Source organism: Siniperca chuatsi, linkage group LG19, assembly GCF_020085105.1.
Source record: "Siniperca chuatsi isolate FFG_IHB_CAS linkage group LG19, ASM2008510v1, whole genome shotgun sequence".
Taxonomy (NCBI): Eukaryota; Metazoa; Chordata; class Actinopteri; order Centrarchiformes; family Sinipercidae; genus Siniperca; species Siniperca chuatsi.
The window spans coordinates 1,744,418-1,764,444 of NC_058060.1; the positions used below are offsets into that span (position 1 = coordinate 1,744,418).

Below are 20,027 nucleotides of genomic sequence, written 5' to 3' on the forward strand. Positions count from 1 at the left end.
ATTTGGCCAAGAGGTGCAATATAAAGAGAGAAAAGCAGAGGCCCAAAAGCGGAGCCCTGAGGTACTGAAGTATTATAATGGGATACACACTATAAGACTAAGATGAGACAAGAGACAGGCCAGAGATGGCAAACTGATTTTCCAGTCGGTCTAGGACTATACAATGAACTAGGTGGAATCCAAATCCATAGTAAGCAGATCATTTACCAAAAGTGCAGCTTCAGTGATTGAAAAAGTTTTAAAAGATTGCTGTTAAATATGTGGGCCAAGTTGTTGGGACACAACTTTTTCTAATATTTTTGAAAAGAATGGAAAGTTAGAGACTGGTTGATAATTATTTAGGGACCCTGGATAAAGATCTGGTTTCTTAAGTAGAGGTTTAACCACAGCAGTCTTAAAGCTAGTGGGAACAATGCCAGCTGTAAGTGACAAATTAACAATATTAATTGTAGGTTAATAGGTTAATTAATTGTAGGTACCAAAAAAGGCAAGAGATCTTTAAAAAGGTTAGCTGGTAGGGGGTCGAGGTGGCAGGTGGTTGGTTTAGAAGTTAACACCAGTTTAGACAATGTTTCGAGAGAGATAGTCTCAAAATGAACTGAGATTAACTGGGAATCAATATATGAATGTTACACTGCCAATTTTACAGAGGTAGCTGGAGAGGAGGAACTAATTCTGTATCTAATCTCATCTATTTTTCTGCAGAAAAAAATCTCAAAAATCATGAGCCGTAAAGGGCGAGCAGCTAACAGACGGATGTTTTTGAGTAAGTGTGGCTACAGTGTCAAAGAGAAATGTTATGTGGAACAAACTTGGCACCCAAAAGCAGGACACACGGACAGAGCTGATCTAGGTCTGAACAGTTTTATTGTGCAGATGGATCTGGAGACAGCGGCTTGTCTGGCGAAGTGCGTTGTTGTACGGAGAGTTCGACCGGAGGCTGGAGGGTGGTGCGTTGAGCGGAGACCAGGGAAGCTGGTCTGGCTGGCGGGTTCTGGACTGGCTGGCGTGGTTGAGAGCTGGGCTGATCGGGTGAAGACACGCTGAGACTGAGACTAGAGTCAGATGGCCGTGGGACAAGGAAGTGATCACCGGCAGCACAGAGGTCTACAACGGAGACAGACAAGATTACCATAAGGTAAGTACAGACAAACTTCAAAAGGTTTCTTACTTGAGCCGTTACGTATAGCGCGTACTGGGTACGAAGACGATCTGGCGCTGGAAGTGTGGATGAGCCCGGTAGATAACTGTGGTGGTTGATGAAGATGATGATCAGGTGTGCCGGTAATCAATAGCAGCCGGGAGATCTGGAAACCAGCCCAGAACCCAGACACATACACACACACACACACACACACACACACACAAGACGGACAGGGGACCGCCAGGAAACACAGGGGGAAGGCAGATACAGAAGAGGACAAACGGGTCAGGGGGCATAGTGGCTAACTATGACAAGAAATCTAGAATTGTGTTTATTGTTACTGATTAAGCGAGAGAAATAGACCGCTTTGGCAGCAGCCAGAGTACGCTTGTGATTTAATACGCTCTCGTGCCATGAGAGGTAGAAAACTTCTAGTTTTTATTTGCGCCATTTACGTTCCATTCTCCTGCAGGCCTGCTTAAGAGTATTTGTTTCTTCGGTAAAACAGGGTGTAGACCTCTTTGACTGTCTTCTTGGAAGAAAGAGGTGCAACTGAATCCAGGAGGTTAAAGAGGGCTGAGTTTAGGTCACTAGCACAATTTTCAAAAGGTCAGCTAAGGGTGACAGACCGATGTGACGAGTGGTGAATACATCAGCACCAACATTACAAGGACAGGCTAGTGTCGCATCAAATTTAATTAGAAAGTGGTCAGACATCACAGATGTGATAGGAGACACGGTCGGGGAAGAAACCTCTATCCTGCGTGATAGAATCAAGTCAAGGATGTTACCACTGGAGTGAGCAGGTTCATGTACAAACTGAATGAAATCAGAAGTATCAAGAAGTGCCAGAAAGGCTTTACTTTGAGGATCAAAGGCCTTGTTCAGGTTAATATTGAAATCACTACTAATTAAAGTCTCATCAGAATCACTAACAAGGTCTGAGATTAATTCTCCAAACTTCTAAAAATTGGGAATAAAGCCCAGGTGGTCCATAAAGAACCACAAGGTGGAATGATTTGAGTCTGTTTACCTGGACAAAGCAATTCACAGTTAGGGGCAGAGATGGTTTTGATACAAGAGCCTCAATGGAGTTAATTTTATATCAAGATTGGAGGTTAAATTGAAAATAGATTTATAGATTAAGGCAACACCTCCACCTTGTTCAGTAGCCCAAGCAACATGGGCATTGGTATAGTCAGGTGGGGAAGCTTCATTTACAGTTTCTCGATTGCTAAGACACATTTCTTGAAAGCTGCTCTCCTTTTCTCTAAACTGTGAACACAAAACACAATTTTCAAGCTACATTCACAAAACTTCAGACTCTTCTTGCAAAACCAAACTTTCACCTCAAAACAGTTCAATCTGTGCTCAAAACTGAACTATGTTGTCAAATCGCCCCGAGTCAATCAAAATTAAAAACACTACTGAACAGTCACTAAACACTACGTAGAAAAATAGAAAACACAATGCTCAGGACATGAAGCTGGAGAAATAAATGTTTATTGTTCACTATAGGCAAAATGCATGTTGCAAAACAAAAAAACCCTGTGCATTTAGCGCTTGTACAAAAAGACAAAACAGAAATCTTATGCGTTTGCCACTGGTGTACAGTAAGCCCATGTAAAAATAAAGTACACAAATATACAAATAAGTGCATTACTCAGCCACAGCATCATGTCTCCGTACTGGGTCAGGCCACAAGACTTCATCCACATCACAGGCCACATTTTGTCTGGCCAGGCAACGGGGGAAAAAACCCTTGGCATGCCGTATCCAGGCTTGGCATGCCTCCACACCTATGTCACCACGGGCAAGTCCCATGGCTTGCAGGAGATTTACCCTGGTGTAAGGTTGCCGTTATATACCTTCCACCGCCATGAGGAGAAGAATTCCTCAATGGGGTTTAGGAAAGGGGAGTACGGTGGAAGGCAAAGATTGACAAAACCTTGGTTCATATTTAACCACTCTCTAACCTGGAGGGCTCTGTGAAAACTCACATTGTCCCAAACAACAACATAGATGGGAAGCTCATCCTGCTTCCCTGACAGAGCATCTTGCATGTGATTGAGGAAAATGAGAACGAGGTGAGTGTTGTAGGGCCCCAGGTTGGCATGATGGTGGACAACCCCATGATTGCTCATGGCAGCACATAATGTGACATTGCCACCATGCTGCCCAGGAACACCAACAATAGCCCGATGGCCAATCACATTACAGCCTCTCCTTCTCCTTTTGGTGAGATTAAACCCAGCTTCATCCATGTAGATGTATTCATGGGGTCTTTCCATTGCATCCAGCTGAAAAACCCTCTGTAGAATTAGATATAGTTTTGTAAGTGATACGGAAAAAATGATTTAGGCCACTACAGTAAATCACTACTTAGAGTAATCAACATTGAATGTGTCTGGATATATGCCAACCTGTACATACTGGAATCTTTGCTCGTTGACTCTGAGTTGCGATCAAAGGGCACTCTGTATCGCTGTTTCATGCGCAGTCTGTTGCGCTTGAGGACACGATAGAGAGGACAGTAGAGAGGCCGACACTGTTGATCCCCTCAAAATTTACATGGTCCTCAATGATCTGCTGAATTTCACTCAGTTTAATGGCATTGTTCTCACGGACCATATCAACAATTAGGGTCTCTTGGTGTGGGGAGAACATACCTGTCCTCCCACCCCCATGTGGCAGTCTTTCAATTCTACAAAAAGAGAACATGGAGTTACAAAAAATATACAAGGAATACTAGGCCTACAAACATTTAGACCAACCCTCCATTACAATACTACAGTATATTGGTACAGTGATGTACTGAAACATATATTTACTTACAGTATACTGTGGTACAGTATATAGTATGTCATACAGTAATTGCTGTCAACATTTACATAATGTACTATAATGTCAAAAAAAGGTAATTGCCTGTTCTCTTCTCTAAATCTTCAGATTGTGGTGGACACAGTGAATCTACTGGTGTTTGGTTGCACCCTTTGTCCAGCCTCCCTCATGCTCATACCATGGACAAGAACATGGTCAGTCCCAGTCACTCTGATTTCATCAGATATTACTGTTCTTGGACTTCGCTGACCACCTCGACCTCCTCTCACACGAACTCTTCCTCTCAGATTTCTATCCGTTGTAGGGCCTCACAAACCAGCGCTCTCTGAACTGGCTTACTTTATATGTTCCCTCACATCATTAGCCACAAGTGGGATCAATTTTGAGTTGTTGTGTTCAAGTGGTGACATCTGTGCTTTAATTGTGTTTGACTTTTGTCACCTGTGCTCACCATTATGCTGCATGGGTGCATCACAATGAAAATGTGTTGGCAAGTTGTGTCTAAACAGGTGAAAAGTGCTTATGGTTTTGCCAAAAGAGTGATTGATTCAATCAGTGGGTTCAGGCAACTGAGCATTTGGTTCAGACAATAGGGTTTAGTGTTTTAGCAATTGAGAAAAACTGTAATGGTAGGAAAATATTTGGTTTCAGCCATGTTTCACATAAACCAATAATATCCAGGCTATGCTCAAGAAGCAAATCATTTATCAGTAAGGCTTTGGTAGTGTTACAGTACAGACTGGCAGGAGACACCAGGTTGACAAAGAATGCTCTTTATTGAAGTGCAACCAAATAGAGAGTGGGTATGATGAGAGTGAATCATTGAGGACGGGGATGAAGGTCACTGGAGAGGGAGGATCTCTGGAGGAGGAAGATCGCCGGAGAAGGAAGATCTCTGGAGTGTAAGATCGCTGGGGTAAAGTAGGCGCTGGAGTTAGATTGCCGAGTGGCATGAAGAGTCCTACGTGTGAACGTGGTCGGACACATACTGAGGTGAGTGGTGTGCTTATGTACTGGCTGTGATTGGGGCTAATGGAGAGCAGGAGCGGGTGATTACAGGCTGGTGAGGCCTGGTACATCTGTGACAGTCTCAATGTTATAAACTGGGCTATCAGTCTAATAGTCTGCACTGTGAAGGTTTCCCTTGCTGGACATATTAAATAAGCTAGTGGACTCCAAATCTGCACTAACTATAAACCTAGCAGGCTCTCTAATTACCTGCGACCTGCCGAGTTCTAAGTTCATAGCAAGAAAGCAAACTTTATTTATATAGCACTTTTCAATATAGAAAGTGATTTGAAAAAAAAACAGAGAAGAAGTCCCCACTCTGAAGACCCAAAGGGCACAGCAACCTTTTAAATACAGAGGTGCTTGACCATGTAATGCCAATTTTTAAATTAAATCCTTTAAGTGACAGGGAGCCAATGGAGAGAAGCTAAAAACTGGTGTCATGGAGAACCCCACCTTCACCCCAGCATCCACCTGCAGGCTTTGAGTCAAGGGGAAATTATCATTGTCACTTCCCCACTCCCTGCTGTGCTGAGCTTGGTGGGGGAGTTTGTGACGCGGTCAGAACCTAGACACCAAATATCAACACTGTACATATTCCATGTGAGTTTTCTTGCCACAGTGCTTACTAACTAAATGAAAACTTTACCGCTTCACTCTCCATTGTGTGGTGTGTTTTTATTAAATGTACATCTTATAGGAATTCATATTTTTAGAAATGTGCTCCGGTATTTTTATGTGCTACAAAAACTTCAACTTCTGTAACAACAGTGCTGCCTCCTAAAAGGATTAATTAAGCTCTGTCCTAACTGTCCTAAACTTTCCCTGTCCTAACAAGTTGGTAACCCACCTACAAGAATTTCATTAGTGTTGGCTCTTAAGACTTTTAGGCTACAGCGACACTGCAGCTGAAAGTGTCCCAGATCTCAGTCCCCTCACATGTGACACAGATCTGATGTTTTTTAATCAGTGTGAGCAGCAAAAAGCTTCACTGAGTTGTTGTTGTTGTTTTTTTTCATTCCATCTGGACCACATGGATATGAACACACTGTGCCATATCTGATCCCTGAGGCAAGTGACCTACATGCAACTTGCATTTGAACACTCCAATTATAATTTGTCAGTGTTATGATAACAATAAGTAATACTTACATCATTCACTTGAGCACCTGGCATACTTAAGGGTATACCAGCCAGTGTTAAGGACAAGGAGACAAATCAGTAAAAAGCAAATACATACAAGAACACATTATTATGAGATACACACCCATTCACTTTGAAAACATTACAAATTTAGAATATGGAATACAAATTCTGTACTGTTCAGTTCAATACCTGCCTTCACACTGTAGGTAATTTCACATTCAGTGTGAGTTCCATCATAAAACTTTTTCAGAGGTTTTTCCACCCTGACAGGAATAAAATTCTTGGGGAAATACTGGTGTGTAGCAGTGAATGCTTGAGCAGGGGAATTTGTGTGTATGACCATATGTATCTACAATACAGCCAGTCTAAGGCAGTCAGCCAAGCTAAGGCTGTGCTCAGCCCACAGCAGCTGTTTGGCAAACAAGCAAAATGCCACTGCGAAGCAAATAAATAATCCATGCCTTTAATTAGCACCCCTACTACCTCCTCCTCCTCTTGATCTCTTGCCTTTTTTGATGTTGAGGGGAGACAGGATTTAGTTTTCAAAGAGAATTGAAGAGCTGCCACCTCTGTAGTCCAAGGGTGATCATAACCCAAAGCCCTTAGCCTCTTAGGTTCAAGGGCTGTAGCGTGGAAGAAGTGCCACGGTTGTCAAGTGTTGCAGAGGCAAGGTGGGAGGCGACAACAGCCCTGGGAAGACTTTGTAAATAATTTGGGTTGACAGCTTCGTGAGGGTCGAATGATGGTGGCAACAATTATTGTGACGATGATACTGCGATATTGATGCTGCTGTATGTCTGTAACTGAAAACCCAAGCCAATTTCAGGCTTATCAATAACTATGAAAATGAGACACGGTGAAATATTATTGATCTTGAGGGGAGTTGTTGCCACAGCAAAGGTCACAGGATACAACAGGGAACAGACTAAATATAGAGAATATGGACATAAAACGCAATTTGTACCATTGCAGGAGGTTTTCAACAAAGAAGGGCACCATAAAAATGGGAACGAGCTAAACTTCTCAGCTAACCTTTTAAAAAGTAAAGAATTTTGATCAATACTTGGTCCTAGTTTTGTAAATATTAATATATCACATTCCACAAGGGTTGTGCCTTCTGCATTTAAAACTGCAGATATTACACTGTAATATGTAACTTCAGACAATTTCTTGGAATTTTTTTCTCTTTAAAAATGTTTAGTAGGATAATGTATAGTAGCCACCCAAATGTAACATTTTTTAACCAGTTACTTCACAGCTCTTACACCTCTTCAACCAAAGTGCTAAACAATCTATATTTTGCAGTTGACTGGTGCATTTCTCTTCAGTCTAAGCACAGTGTCTGACACTGTTGCTCAGCTTTTAGCATCGCACTCCTACAATGTTACCGGACTCGCGACGGACAGTATAAAAACAATGATCAAAATCGATGCAGCAGAACCACAGATATCTGTCTTTTTTATCCCACATATTCTTCTTCCTTGTCAAAACCTGGCACCTACATTACCCACAATGCAACTCGACTGACTCAAACGACAACACTTCACACAGATCCCTCTGGAGACACTAATGGCTTTATACAACTTTTTCACATATGCTGTAGAACTCCCCAACACCTGGAAACACACTTTGATGTTCAAGTTCTTTTAATGTCATGTATACAAAAATTACAGTGAAGCAGTTGTTGGAATTCTTAGATCTCAGGCTCCCTCCAACTGTGATATTTATAAAAAAATATATGTATAAAGAAAAATCACATGTGGAGCAAAGTCTAATTAGAATCTAACACATAAAATAGTGCAGCAGCTAAAATATAGGAATACAATATATATAATATAAAATGTAAATGTAGCCTGGTGAATAATAGTAAAATGTATATACTAATGTAAACAGGTTGTGCAGTAATGTAGTATGCATATACATAATAAGAACACGATTGTAGACAGGTGTGCATATAAATATATAACTGTGATGGATTAAAAGGTTTTAAACATATAGTCAAATAAATATATATATATACTGAGATGTAAACACTAAGTAACCAATAAGTATAATAAAAGTATGGCAGTAGTATAAAGTAGTAAGTGTAAAGTGACATTCATGTGCCATAGTGACGAGCTGAGTTGTGTAAAATATGTGAAGTTCCCCTTTAACTTGACCTCCCCAAAGACTGTATGGGCAGTATTTCTCCACCAAAATTTTATTTTGCTTTGAAACAGCATTAAGATTTTTGTGTTGGAAACTAAAGGTTAACGTTTTATTTTACAGATCAGCAATTTCCTAATAATTTCCTGGGAACTTTCCTGGAAGGAACTATGTATTCAGGTACTAATTATTGGGAAAATGGACACAATTTGAGAGTTGTTAGTTGTGTTTTGTTTATAAGCAGTTGTTGATTTCCACAGGACACTTGCAGAACATGTAATAAGCAGCTAACTGATATATTCAACATGAAATATCTAAATAATTAGGGAGACTCTCAGAATTTCAGAGTTGTGAGCACTAACTCTTGACCTCGGAACTTTTAAACTTCTGGCTACAGCTCTATAGGTATGGTATCCCCAAAGTCCAGTATTTTATATCAGCATGCCCCTACTTGGTGGCCTAATTCCCAATTTTGGCATACATTTCCAGTCCTACAGAATACTCAGCTCTACGTTGCCAACAATTTCTTACTGAAATTCCTTACTGAAATGATAATCTTAGGTTCTAAGAAATAAATGTTGCACCTCAATGGTTTTTTGACAAATTTGCATTTACCACATTAGCGTTGGAACTAATAAAATCCCATTGTCGGATTGTAATTCTGTTGTTGAATTAGCATTTCTACAAATTGTTACAATTTTCTGTTAATGTTTTTCTAATTGCCATTTTCCCTTGAATTTCCTCTTCCAAGGTTTCTTCCATTAAGTTTTTTTTTTTCTTGTCTTTTTATAGTGCTTGGCCGGGCCAGAAACTTTTGCAGTTATGGGCATGTAATGTAAAGCCCATTGTGACATATTTTGTTATGGGCTACAGAAATGGCCTTGACTTGAAAGAGAATAACATTCTTGCATTTATGGATTTTTTTCCCCGACAACTGTTACCTTCCTGTATATACCATATATATGTAAATATCTGCTATATGCATATATAGATGTGTGCATAAAAATATTGTTATGCAAATATAAAGAGGTGACAATAGGAATGCAGTGGAGACAAATATAAAATATAAATTAACAGATAAACATGTTAACATTCAATTTGAAATTAACAAATCAATGTAGACAGAGTATTTTACTATGAGACTGTTAGTCTTTATTCATTCATGTATTGAGAAGTTAGTTAGTTTTTATAATTCAAAGTATTTTAGTTGAGGCAAATTCTTCAGTCAGGCACGGGTGCAGAATCCAAATTGAGACACTGTCAAAATAAGTTAATTATTTGATCATTTGAATTTAGCAGACTTCTCCTTTCGGTACTTATGTGAGATTGTATTCTTCAATTCTATTCACAAATCGCCCTATTAGCTTTAATTTATTTGAAAATGACATTAAAGGGATATATTTTCCCAAGATGTAGTACAACCGTTTTAAGAAAAAGTAGGACAAACACATATCACATATCGCAGAGAGACTGTCTACATAAGAAATAACAAGGTATTTTAAAGAACACTACACAGCCTTCCACATCTCTAAAATCCCCCATGCTACAGAGATTTAGCTCCTTTCAGTTCAACCACAGATCCCAAACCATATAGCCACAGTTCCTATAGCCCATTTCTCCAGGTCTCTCCATCTAACTGAGGTTGTTGCTGATTATTATTCCAGCTCACCAGTTTCAACCTGTGGTTGACTGCTCCGCAGGGACCATTTGATGATCAATGGGAGCCCGGAGGTCACATAAGGCTCGGGTGCCAAAGAGATGCTTGGTATTCAAAAGACTTCCTGAAACCAGCTTGATGCCTCCGAAATCATATTAAACTCAGAAGAGAAGGTTGTGAAAGAACCTTAAACCTCCTGCCTCGCTGATCATCTGCAGAGAGATGGTGTTCTCACCTATCATCAGAGTTCACATCACATTAAGTTTACAGTTTATGTCTCAAAAACGAGATGACTCGTTTAACTTTAAATGAAATATCTGCTACTTTAGAAAGCCTTTATACCAGCAGTTTAGTGCCACACTGAACATACAAAAATGACCTGTACTGTAATGGCTCACATGGTAAAGTCAACATAATGTACATTTCCACAGCACTAATTCCATCAGTACAACAACATAGTCTGCTCCTCCAAGTGTCTTTTTTTTCTTTCTTTTTTTTTTTACCAAAACATGTTTTTTATTTGGTTTTTAATTTGCATCTAAGCTGTTAAGCTACTGCCAATTAAACTCAACACTTCCTGCAGGTGTTTAGGTAGGGAGTGTGCCTCTTGAGCCACTGGAAGACTTTTCATTTGAAACCTTTGTGAGGAGAGGTTGAGTGTAATTGACAGTAGCTTAACACAGATAAAAAGAACAGCAAAGTAGAGGCGACCGGGAATATTAAGTAAATGTCAACATGAAACAGTATTTTTGTCAGAAAACAGAAACTTGGAGCAGTAGTGTGGTGAGTATGACATGACTCTGTTGTTGTACTGATGGAATTAATGCTTTGGACATTATCATAAATGTATCATGAGAACAGGTAAACAGAGTAATTGTATTGTTTCCAATCACAGCAAACTGCATCAACAGCATTAAACAGAAAGCAGATTAGAAAACAGGGAGACATCCGACTATTTTTATAAAATATACTTATATAATACCTACAGTATATAGTTTGCATTTAATCTCTCAACACCATAAGGTATGGTGTCCCTCAAGGTTTGATACTCAGTCCAATACTTTTCCGTTTATCTACAGTGGTGTGAGTTTTTGCCTCCTTCCTGATTTCTTTTTTTTTTTGCATGTTTGTCACACTTAAATGTTTCTGATCATCAAACAAATTTAAATATTAGTCAAAGATAACACAAGTAAACACAAAATGTGGTTTTTAAATGAAGGTTGTTATTATTAAGGGAAAACAAAATCCAAACCTACATGGCCCTGTGTGAAAAAGTTCAACTTTTGTCTCGTCAGTCCACAGAGTATTTTACCAAAGGTCTTGGGGATCATCAAGACTTTTGGGAAAATACTCTGTGGACAAAAATTTTACTTTTTGGAAGGTGTGTGTCCCATTGCAAAAAAATACAAAAAAATAAGAAACCAGGAAGGGGGCAAACACTTTTTCACACCATTGTATATGCTCCTGCTTGGTGGTCTATTCAATTCAATTTTATTTATATAGCGCCAATTCATAACACAAGTTATCTCATTGCACTTTTCCTATAGAGCAGGTCTAGACCGTACTCTTTATAATATTATTTACAGAGACCCAACCAAATCCCACCATGAGCAAGCATTTGGCGACAGTGGCAAGGAAAAACTTCCTTTAAGAGGCAGAAACCTTGACAGAGACAGAACCAGACTCAGTGGTGGGCCGCCACTCCGGGAGTCTAATGCACTTCAACATGATATGTAACTCTATGTGATCACTTGTTCCCAACTTTAAGTTCTTTTCCCGAGCTGTTAAAAACTGGATTAGAGGGACTGTGTTTATTTTAGGCTCCAAGTACCATAGGTCGCTCCTTGATCAAAAGAACAGCAAAGTAGAAGCAAATATGCTCAATATGGAGAAAGTGCTGAGCAAATGAAAAGTGGGAGCAGATAAAAATATGGAGACATCTTACTAAAATGGGATTAAATATACTTAATTAGGAATAACAGCCTGTCTGTAATATCAACATGCTTTGAACAAGGCCCAGTTCCCTCTGTGGTTGAGATTAGTAAAGGGCCAGGCCACTATATGAGAATTACAGTAATAAAAACATGGCTTACCAAGGAACGGCTTCAAGTGGCGTTAAATGGAACAGTTCTAAATTTTACCAGGAAAATTAGATGACAAGTAAAGCAACACAAAAATATTTAAAAAGTAAGTGGTTTAACTTCTCACCTTGCTGCAGTGATGTAGACATGTAGCCCACGGTGTGCCACTACATTGTGACATCACTATATGGGTGTGGTTACAGGTGCAACAAGGCACACTGCTGACCACATCCAACCACACCCATCAGTGATGCTGTCAGTTGTCATTAATTGTTACTTACTATGGAAACACAGATATTCACTCTGAAAATAGATAGGTAGCTAAATTCAATTAAATTTTATTTATATAGCACCAATCATAACAAATGTTATCTCACTGCACTTTTCCTATAGAGCAGGTCTAGACCGTACTCTTTATATTCTTTACAGAGACCCAACAAATCGCACCATGAGCAAGCATTTGGAGACAGTGGCAAGAAAGAAAATTCCTTTAAGAGGCAGAAACCTTGGACAGAACCAGACTTAATAGGGAGGCACAATGCAAATACCACCAAAAGTTTTTAAAATAGAAATCTAATTGTAGTGTTAATATTAATAAATTAGTAATAATACGAATGACAGCTATAGGAAAAATAATGTCAGTATTAGTAACAGAGCCAATAACAACAACTGTAGTAGCAGTTGTTGAGCAGGAACACAGGGCAGCAGGTGGCCCACAAACACAGATCCAGTCTCTGCAGCTCCGGAGGCAGAAATACCTGCTGAAAGTGACAGAATTAGAGAGGAGAGAAAGAAGAAAGCACAGAACTACGGGAGAGAGAAGATGTCGAGTTAGTAACATGCAGTAATGGGATAAAAATGCATACAGATGGAGAGGGAGAGAGGAAAGAGGCGCATCATGGGAAATCTCCCGGCAGTCTAGGCCTATAGCAGCATAACTAAGGGATGGTTCGGGGCTTACCCAATCCAGCCCTAACTATAAGCTTTATCAAGGAGGAAAGTCTTGAGCATACTCTTAAATGTGGAGATGGTGTCTGCCTCCCGAACCCAAACTGGGACCTGATTCCACAGGAGAGGAGCTTGATAACTGAAGGATCTGGCTCCCATTCTACATTTGGAGACTCTAGGAACCACAAGTAACCCTGAATTCTGGGAGCGCAGTGTTCTAGTCGGGTAATATGGTATTATGAGATCTTTAAGATACGATGCTGCCTGACCATTAAGAGCTTTGTAGGTGAGGAGAAGGATTTTAAATTCTATTCTGGATTTTACCGGGAGCCAGTGCAGAGAAGCTAATATTAGGGAAATATGATCTCTTTTCCTAGTTCTTGTCAGTACACATGCCACAGCATTCTGGATCAACTGGAGAGTCTCAAGGGACTTATTCTGGCAGCCTGATAATAAGGAACTGCAATAGTCCAACCTAGAAGTAACAAATGCATGCACTAGTTTTTCGGCATCATTTTGAGACACAATGTGCCTGCTTTTTGCAGCGTTGCATAGGTGAAAGAAGGCAGTCTTTGAAGTTTGTTTCATGTGGGAGTTAAAGGATAAATCCTGATCAAAGATAACTCAGGGGTTCCATATATAGCATAGCATAGCATATATAAGGTTAATAGAATTGGTCCAAGCACAGAACCTTGTGGAACTCCGTGACTAACTTTAGTGTGCACGGAAGACTCACCGTTAATATGTACAAACTGAGATCGATCTGATAGTATTTAAACCAGCTTAGTGCGGCTCCTTTAATGCCAGTCTCTGTAATAGGATGTGATGATCAATGGTGTCAAACGCAGCACTAAGATCTAACAAGACAAGTACAGAGACAAGTCCATTGTCTGATGCAATTAAAAGGTAATTTGTAATTTTCACCAGTGCTGTCTCTGTGCTATGATGAACTCTAAATCCTGACTGAAAATCCTCAAATAAACTATTGTTATTAGAAAGTCACACAACTGATTGGCAACTGCTTTCTCGAGGATCTTAGAGTGAAAGGGAAGGTTAGATATAGGTCTATAGTTGACTAAACCCCCTGGATCAAGAGTGGGCTTTTTAAGAAGCCGTTTACTTACAGCTATTTTAAAGGATTGTGGTACATAGCCTGTTAATAAAGACAGATTCATCATATCTAGTAAAGAAGTACTAACTATGGGTATCACTCCCTCCGGGAAATATACGACGCCATGGTTCTGGATACTGATGGATTTATCACCACCGCTGATACATCCCACCACAGCAGAGTCATCAGAAAACTTCTGAAGGTGGCAGGACTCTGTGTGGTAGCTGAAGTCTATGGTGTAGATGGTGAAGAGGAAGGGAGTGAGGACAGCCCTCAGGGTCCCCAGTGTTGCTGACCACACTATCCGGCACGCAGTGCTGCAGGCGCACATGCTGTGGTCTGCCAGTCAGGTAGTCCACAATCCAGGACACAAGGGGGGCATCCACCTGCATCGCTGCTAGCTTCTCACCCAGCAGGGCTGGCCGGATGGTGTTGAAAGCACTGGAGAAGTCAAAAAACATGATCCTCATCTTGCTTGCCGGTTTGTCCAGGTGGGTGTGGATGCGGTTCAGCAGGAAGATAATGGCATCCTCAACTCCCAGCCGGGGCTGGTAGGCGAACTGAAGGGGGTCCAGGAGGGGTCTGACCATGGGCCGCAGCTGTTCCATCAACAGTCTCTCTAGGGTCTTCATTGTGTGGAAGGTCAGTGCCACCGGTCTGTAGTCCTTGGAACCACCGGGAGCTGCTCTGGCATTACCGAGGGCCTTCCTATATGTTTTAAGACTGTCTTGCCAGACTAAACGAGATTCTTCCAGGTTGTTGGAACGCCATTTCCTTTCAAGTTTTCGCGATGTTTGCTTTAATTTGCAGGTTTGGGGGTTATACCATGGAGCTAACCTTCTTGGGTTTTTTTAGAGGGGCAAGAGAGTCAAGTGTCGTTTGCAGTGAGCCTGCAGCACTTTCAACAAGATGATCAATTTGGTAGGGGCTGCGACTTGCATAGGAGTCCTCTGTTATATTGAGACATGGCATTGAATTAAATGCAGATGGGATCACTTCCTTAAATTTAGCTGCAGCACTATCAGATAAACATGTAGTGTAGGAGTATTTGCCTAATGGTGTGTAGTCCATTAATAGGAGTTCAAAAGTTATTATATAATGGTCCGATGTTCAATTTCAATGCCATAAACCAGAACAATGTCGAGGGTATGGTTAAAACTGAGTGTGTTTATGTACACTCTGATAGAAGCCAAATCAAATCTAATAATGAGATAACTGCAGTACTAAGGCTATCATTATCAATGTCCAAATGAATATTGGTTCACCTACAGTAATTACTTTCTGTTTTAAGGACTAAACTTGATAAAAACTCTGAGAATTCAGATAGAAATTCAGAATAAGGACCAGGAGCACGGTACACTATAACAAATAGAAATGGCTGTGGTGTTTTCCAGGTTGGGTGTGAAAGACTAAGAACAAGGCTTTCGAATGAGTTAGAATTTAGTTTAGGTTTAGGGTTGATTAATAGGCTTCAGTCAAAGATGGCTGCAACTCCACCTCCTCGGCCAGTGCCTCGAGGAATGAGTATTAATATGACTGGGCAGAGTGGATTCATTTAGGTATTCTTCATGAACCAGCCAGGTTTCAGTAAGACAAAATAAGTCAATATGATACTCTGATATTAAATCGTTCACTAGTACAGCTTTAAATGACAGATCTGATGTTAAAGAGTCCACATTTAATTATCCTATTTTGTTGTGCTATTGCAGTGGTGGTGTTAATTTTTATTTATTATTTTTATTAATTTTTATGTATAACTCCTCTTCTGTTTACTTTGGTTTAATTAATATAAGTGGTCTGGGGGCAGACACCGTCACTAAGGAGTTTTGGGTGGGTAACTGCTCTAATGAAAGTGCAGAGAAGCGTGTAGGGCTGCAACTCTCCTGGTCTCAACTCTAGGTTGTCATGGTTTAGGTCCACTACACAGATTTCTAGATGAAGTGGGATGAATGCCGTCTCTCCTAATCAGACCAGGTCATCCCCAGAATGTCCCCCAATTATCTACAAAGCCCACATCATTTGCTGGACACCACCTCGACAGCCAGCGGAGGAATGAAGACATGCGGCTAAACATGTCATCAGTGGTCAGGTTTGGCAGGGGCCCAGAGAAAACTACGGAGTCCGACATTGTCTTTGCATATGTACACACCGACTCAACATTAATATTTATTTATATTTATTCTGTTTTTATTTTGTTCTTGAGAATACAAGATATATAATATTTTACACTTTTAAAACATAATTTACTAGATGAGAAAATGTAAGCAAATATATAGTACAACAAACTAAGGCCTACATAATTCCAGTTATTCATTGTATTGCTTTTATTGTTTCATGTGATAATTTTCAACCATTTCTGTTGCAAAGTTTTTGCTAAGTTTGTGCTTATTTGTTAATACCTTTACCTAATTACAATGCAATTATCTAGTGTCTCTCAGAAATTGATGGTTGTTATTGTTACCTTACAATGTCTGACCTGGATCTGTTTACACACTCAAAACAGGTACAAGAGCAGCACATTTTTATATAGAAAAGTACATTCTTCTCAGATGTACCATAACAGGAACATAATGGTTCCTCATGAGACCACAGGCATACTTTTTATTCACTGTAATGGTCCAAAGAGGTATCCAAGAGTTTAAAGAAACCATAGAATGCATCCCTCAGTATTGTGTATTTTCTTTTGACGGTACATGTCTGTGTGGGATGATTCGAAACAGTAAACAGTTCACCCCTACTCATGCAGCTTAATTCAACATTAAATATTTACTAGCTGCATCCCAATTCCACACTATACAGTAGTACTGTCAATTGAGCTTGACAGTTTATTCCTTACAAAACAGAAATTACCAAAATAATCTCAACTCATTGTTCACTTATTTGCTTGTTTCTAAACTTTCACTTGTAGGAGAAACAGATTTGACTAATTTCCCGAAGTAAACATACTGTATTTGCCAGTTATTTTTAATATTGAAACATTCTCTGCATCTTAGCCTGAGCTCAAACACTGAATTTTTCCATTAATACATTTAAAGGGATAGCTAGAAGTTAAAAACTATGACAAGTAATATGTGAATATATGCATGTTCTATGTAAAAGCAGTGAAGAGTAAGAAGGAGAGTGTGTACATATTTTCAAGTACGGTGAGCAAAAGATCAGGGAAGGGAAGAAAGAAGAGAAAGTATGTGTGTAGTAGGACATGTTGGAGGCGAGTAGTTCAGTGTCACCAATGAGAAAGAAAGGCAAGCCAAACAACATATGAATACAAGTTGGTGATAGTCTCTTTTTTTGTGTTTGATGATGGCAAACTCAAACAGCTGTTAACATTCTTTGCAAGGTTTTCCAGGAAAGAATTCACTTTCTCTACACAACAGAGTTTGTTCCCCTAATGCACACAACTGTTTGTTTTAGCACCTTCCAAAGAGCTTTGCCTCTCAGTATCCATTTGCATAATTCAACAAGTTCTTCTGGCACTGCAATATATGAGTAATACCGAGTCAACTAGGTGAAACGAGGATAAATCCGGTCGGCTGGATGGAGAGTGGGGTAGACAGATTGAAGGACGAACAGGAAGAGAGGGGAGAGTGAAGACGACATGAGAGCCTGGGTTGAATAGTGATGCAGAACAGTCTGCTTTCTTTGTTATATGCAACACTTACAGAGCAGCGCTATGTTTCCTAGAATGTGAACGAATGCATCAGTTGATGGTAGGAACAGTTACTGGTCATTTTTTCAATCACTAAGGAAACAGTTTTACTATTCAGCATAAGTTTTTTCACATTTTAAAAAAATGTTTAATGTCGATAGATTTTTGTATCAAAACTGACAAGACACTGACAACAGCCAAAAACTATCTGATAAATTTCAATACAGCACAGCTTCATTCACTCTGCACATGGTGGCCGCAATTTGAATGCGAATGCGACATGTCAGTACTAACAAAACTCAAAAAAGGAAATATCATACCTGGTTCAGGTTTCAGAGCACATGAAATGAAACGGCCGGACAGGGCCAGGGAACAACGTTAAAGGGTCGGTTCATCAAGATTACAGAAAACACTAGGGGTGTAATGGCAGGTGTATTCGTCCCGAACCGTTCGGTACAGGACGTTCAGTATGCCCTGTGTCCAAGCAGATTGCGAAATATCGCAAAATTTGACATTGTCAGAGCAGAAGACCAGATGCAGATGACTTGAGAGATTAAAATGATTAAAGAATTGTGACTGTAGGCCAAGCCATTTGAGATAATTGCAAAAACATAAACTTGATTATTTCAGCATCACCAGCATCACCATTGAGGTCAATGAGTGCCATTATATGTGCCTGAGTAGTGGGTGGAATTTGCAATCCACCTGCCAATTTGTGTTTGTACAGTTGTATGCAAAAGTTTAGGAACCCCTGACAATTTCCATGATTTTCATTTATAAATATTTGGGTGTTTGGATCAGCAATTTCATTTTGATCTATCAAATAACTGAAGGACACAGTAATATTTCAGTAGTGAAATGATGTTTATTGGATTAACAGAAAATGTGCAATATGCATGAAAACGTAATTATTCAGGTGCATTAATTTGGGCACCCCAACAGAAAAATCACATCAATATTTAGTAGAGCCTCCTTTAGCAGAAATAACAGCCTCTAGACGCTTCCTATAGCCTGTAATGAGTGTCTGGATTCTGGATGAATGTATTTTGGACCATTCCTCCTTACAAAACATCTCCAGTTCAGTTAGGTTTGATGGTTGCCGAGCATGGACAGCCCGCTTCAAATCACCCCACAGATGTTCAATGATATTCAGGTCTGGGGACTGGGATGGCCATTCCAGAACATTGTACTTGTTCCTCTGCATAAAGGCCAGAGTAGATTTTGAGCAGTGTTTTGGGTCGTTGTCTTGTTGAAATATCCAGCCCGGCGTAACTTCAACTTTGTGACTGATTCCTCAACATTATTCTCAAGAATCTGCTGATATTGAGTGGAATCCATGCGACCCTCAACTTTAACCAGATTCCCAATACCGGCACTGGCCACACAACCCCACAGCATGATGGAACCTCCACCAAATTTTACTGTGGGTAGCAAGTGTTTTTCTTGGAATGTTGTGTTCTTTTGCCGCCATGCATAACGCCCCTTGTTATGACCAAATAACTCAATCTTTGTTTCATCAGTCCACAGCACCTTATTCCAAAATGAAGCTGGCTTGTCCAAATGTGTGTTTGCATACCTCAAGCGACTCCGTTTGTGGCGTGTGTGCAGAAAAGGCTTCTTTCGCATCACTCTCCCATACAGCTTCTCCTTGTGCAAAGTGCGCTGAATTGTTGAACGATGCACAGTGACACCATCTGCAGCAAGTTGATGTTGTAGGTCTTTGGAGGTGGTCTGTGGGCTGTTTTTGACCGTTCTCACTATCCTTCGCCTTTGCCTCTCCAATATTTTATGTGGCCTGCCACTTCTGGCCTTAACAAGAACTGTGCCTGTGGTCCTCCATTTCCTCACTATGTTCCTCACAGTGGACACTGACAGCTTATATTTCTGCGATAACTTTTTGTAGCCTCCCCCTAAACCATAATGTAGAACAATCTTTTTTTTCAGGAGTTTGAGAGTTGTTTTGAGGCCCCCATGTTGCCACTCTTCAGAGGAGAGTCAAAGAGAACAACAACTTTCAATTGGCCACCTTAAATACCTTTTCTCATGATTGGATGCACCTGTCTATGAAGTTCAAGGCTTAATGAGCTCACCAAACCAATTGTGTGTTCCAATTAATCAGTGCTAAGTAGTTACAGGTATTCAAATCAACAAAATGACAAGGGTGCCCAAATGTATGCACCTGTCTAATTTCGTTTTGATGCATATTGCACATTTTCTGTTAATCCAATAAACCTCATTTCACTACTGAAATATTACTGTGTCCTTCAGTTATTTGATAGATCAAAATGAAATTGCTGATC

The 20,027-nt window shown here is 40.1% G+C and overlaps 1 protein-coding gene across 1 annotated transcript; it reads right to left on the bottom strand.

Moving 5' to 3' along the window:
• Nucleotides 1-849: 849 nt before the first annotated feature.
• Nucleotides 850-3,288, bottom strand: LOC122867070. The gene is made up of 3 exons (XM_044177440.1): nucleotides 3,145-3,288; nucleotides 1,197-1,445; nucleotides 850-1,107 (listed from the first exon to the last, which is right to left on the bottom strand). Exons 1-3 carry the CDS (start codon nucleotides 3,286-3,288, stop codon nucleotides 850-852), a joined length of 651 nt encoding a protein of 216 aa, XP_044033375.1.
• Between the last annotated feature and the right edge of the window lie 16,739 nt (nucleotides 3,289-20,027).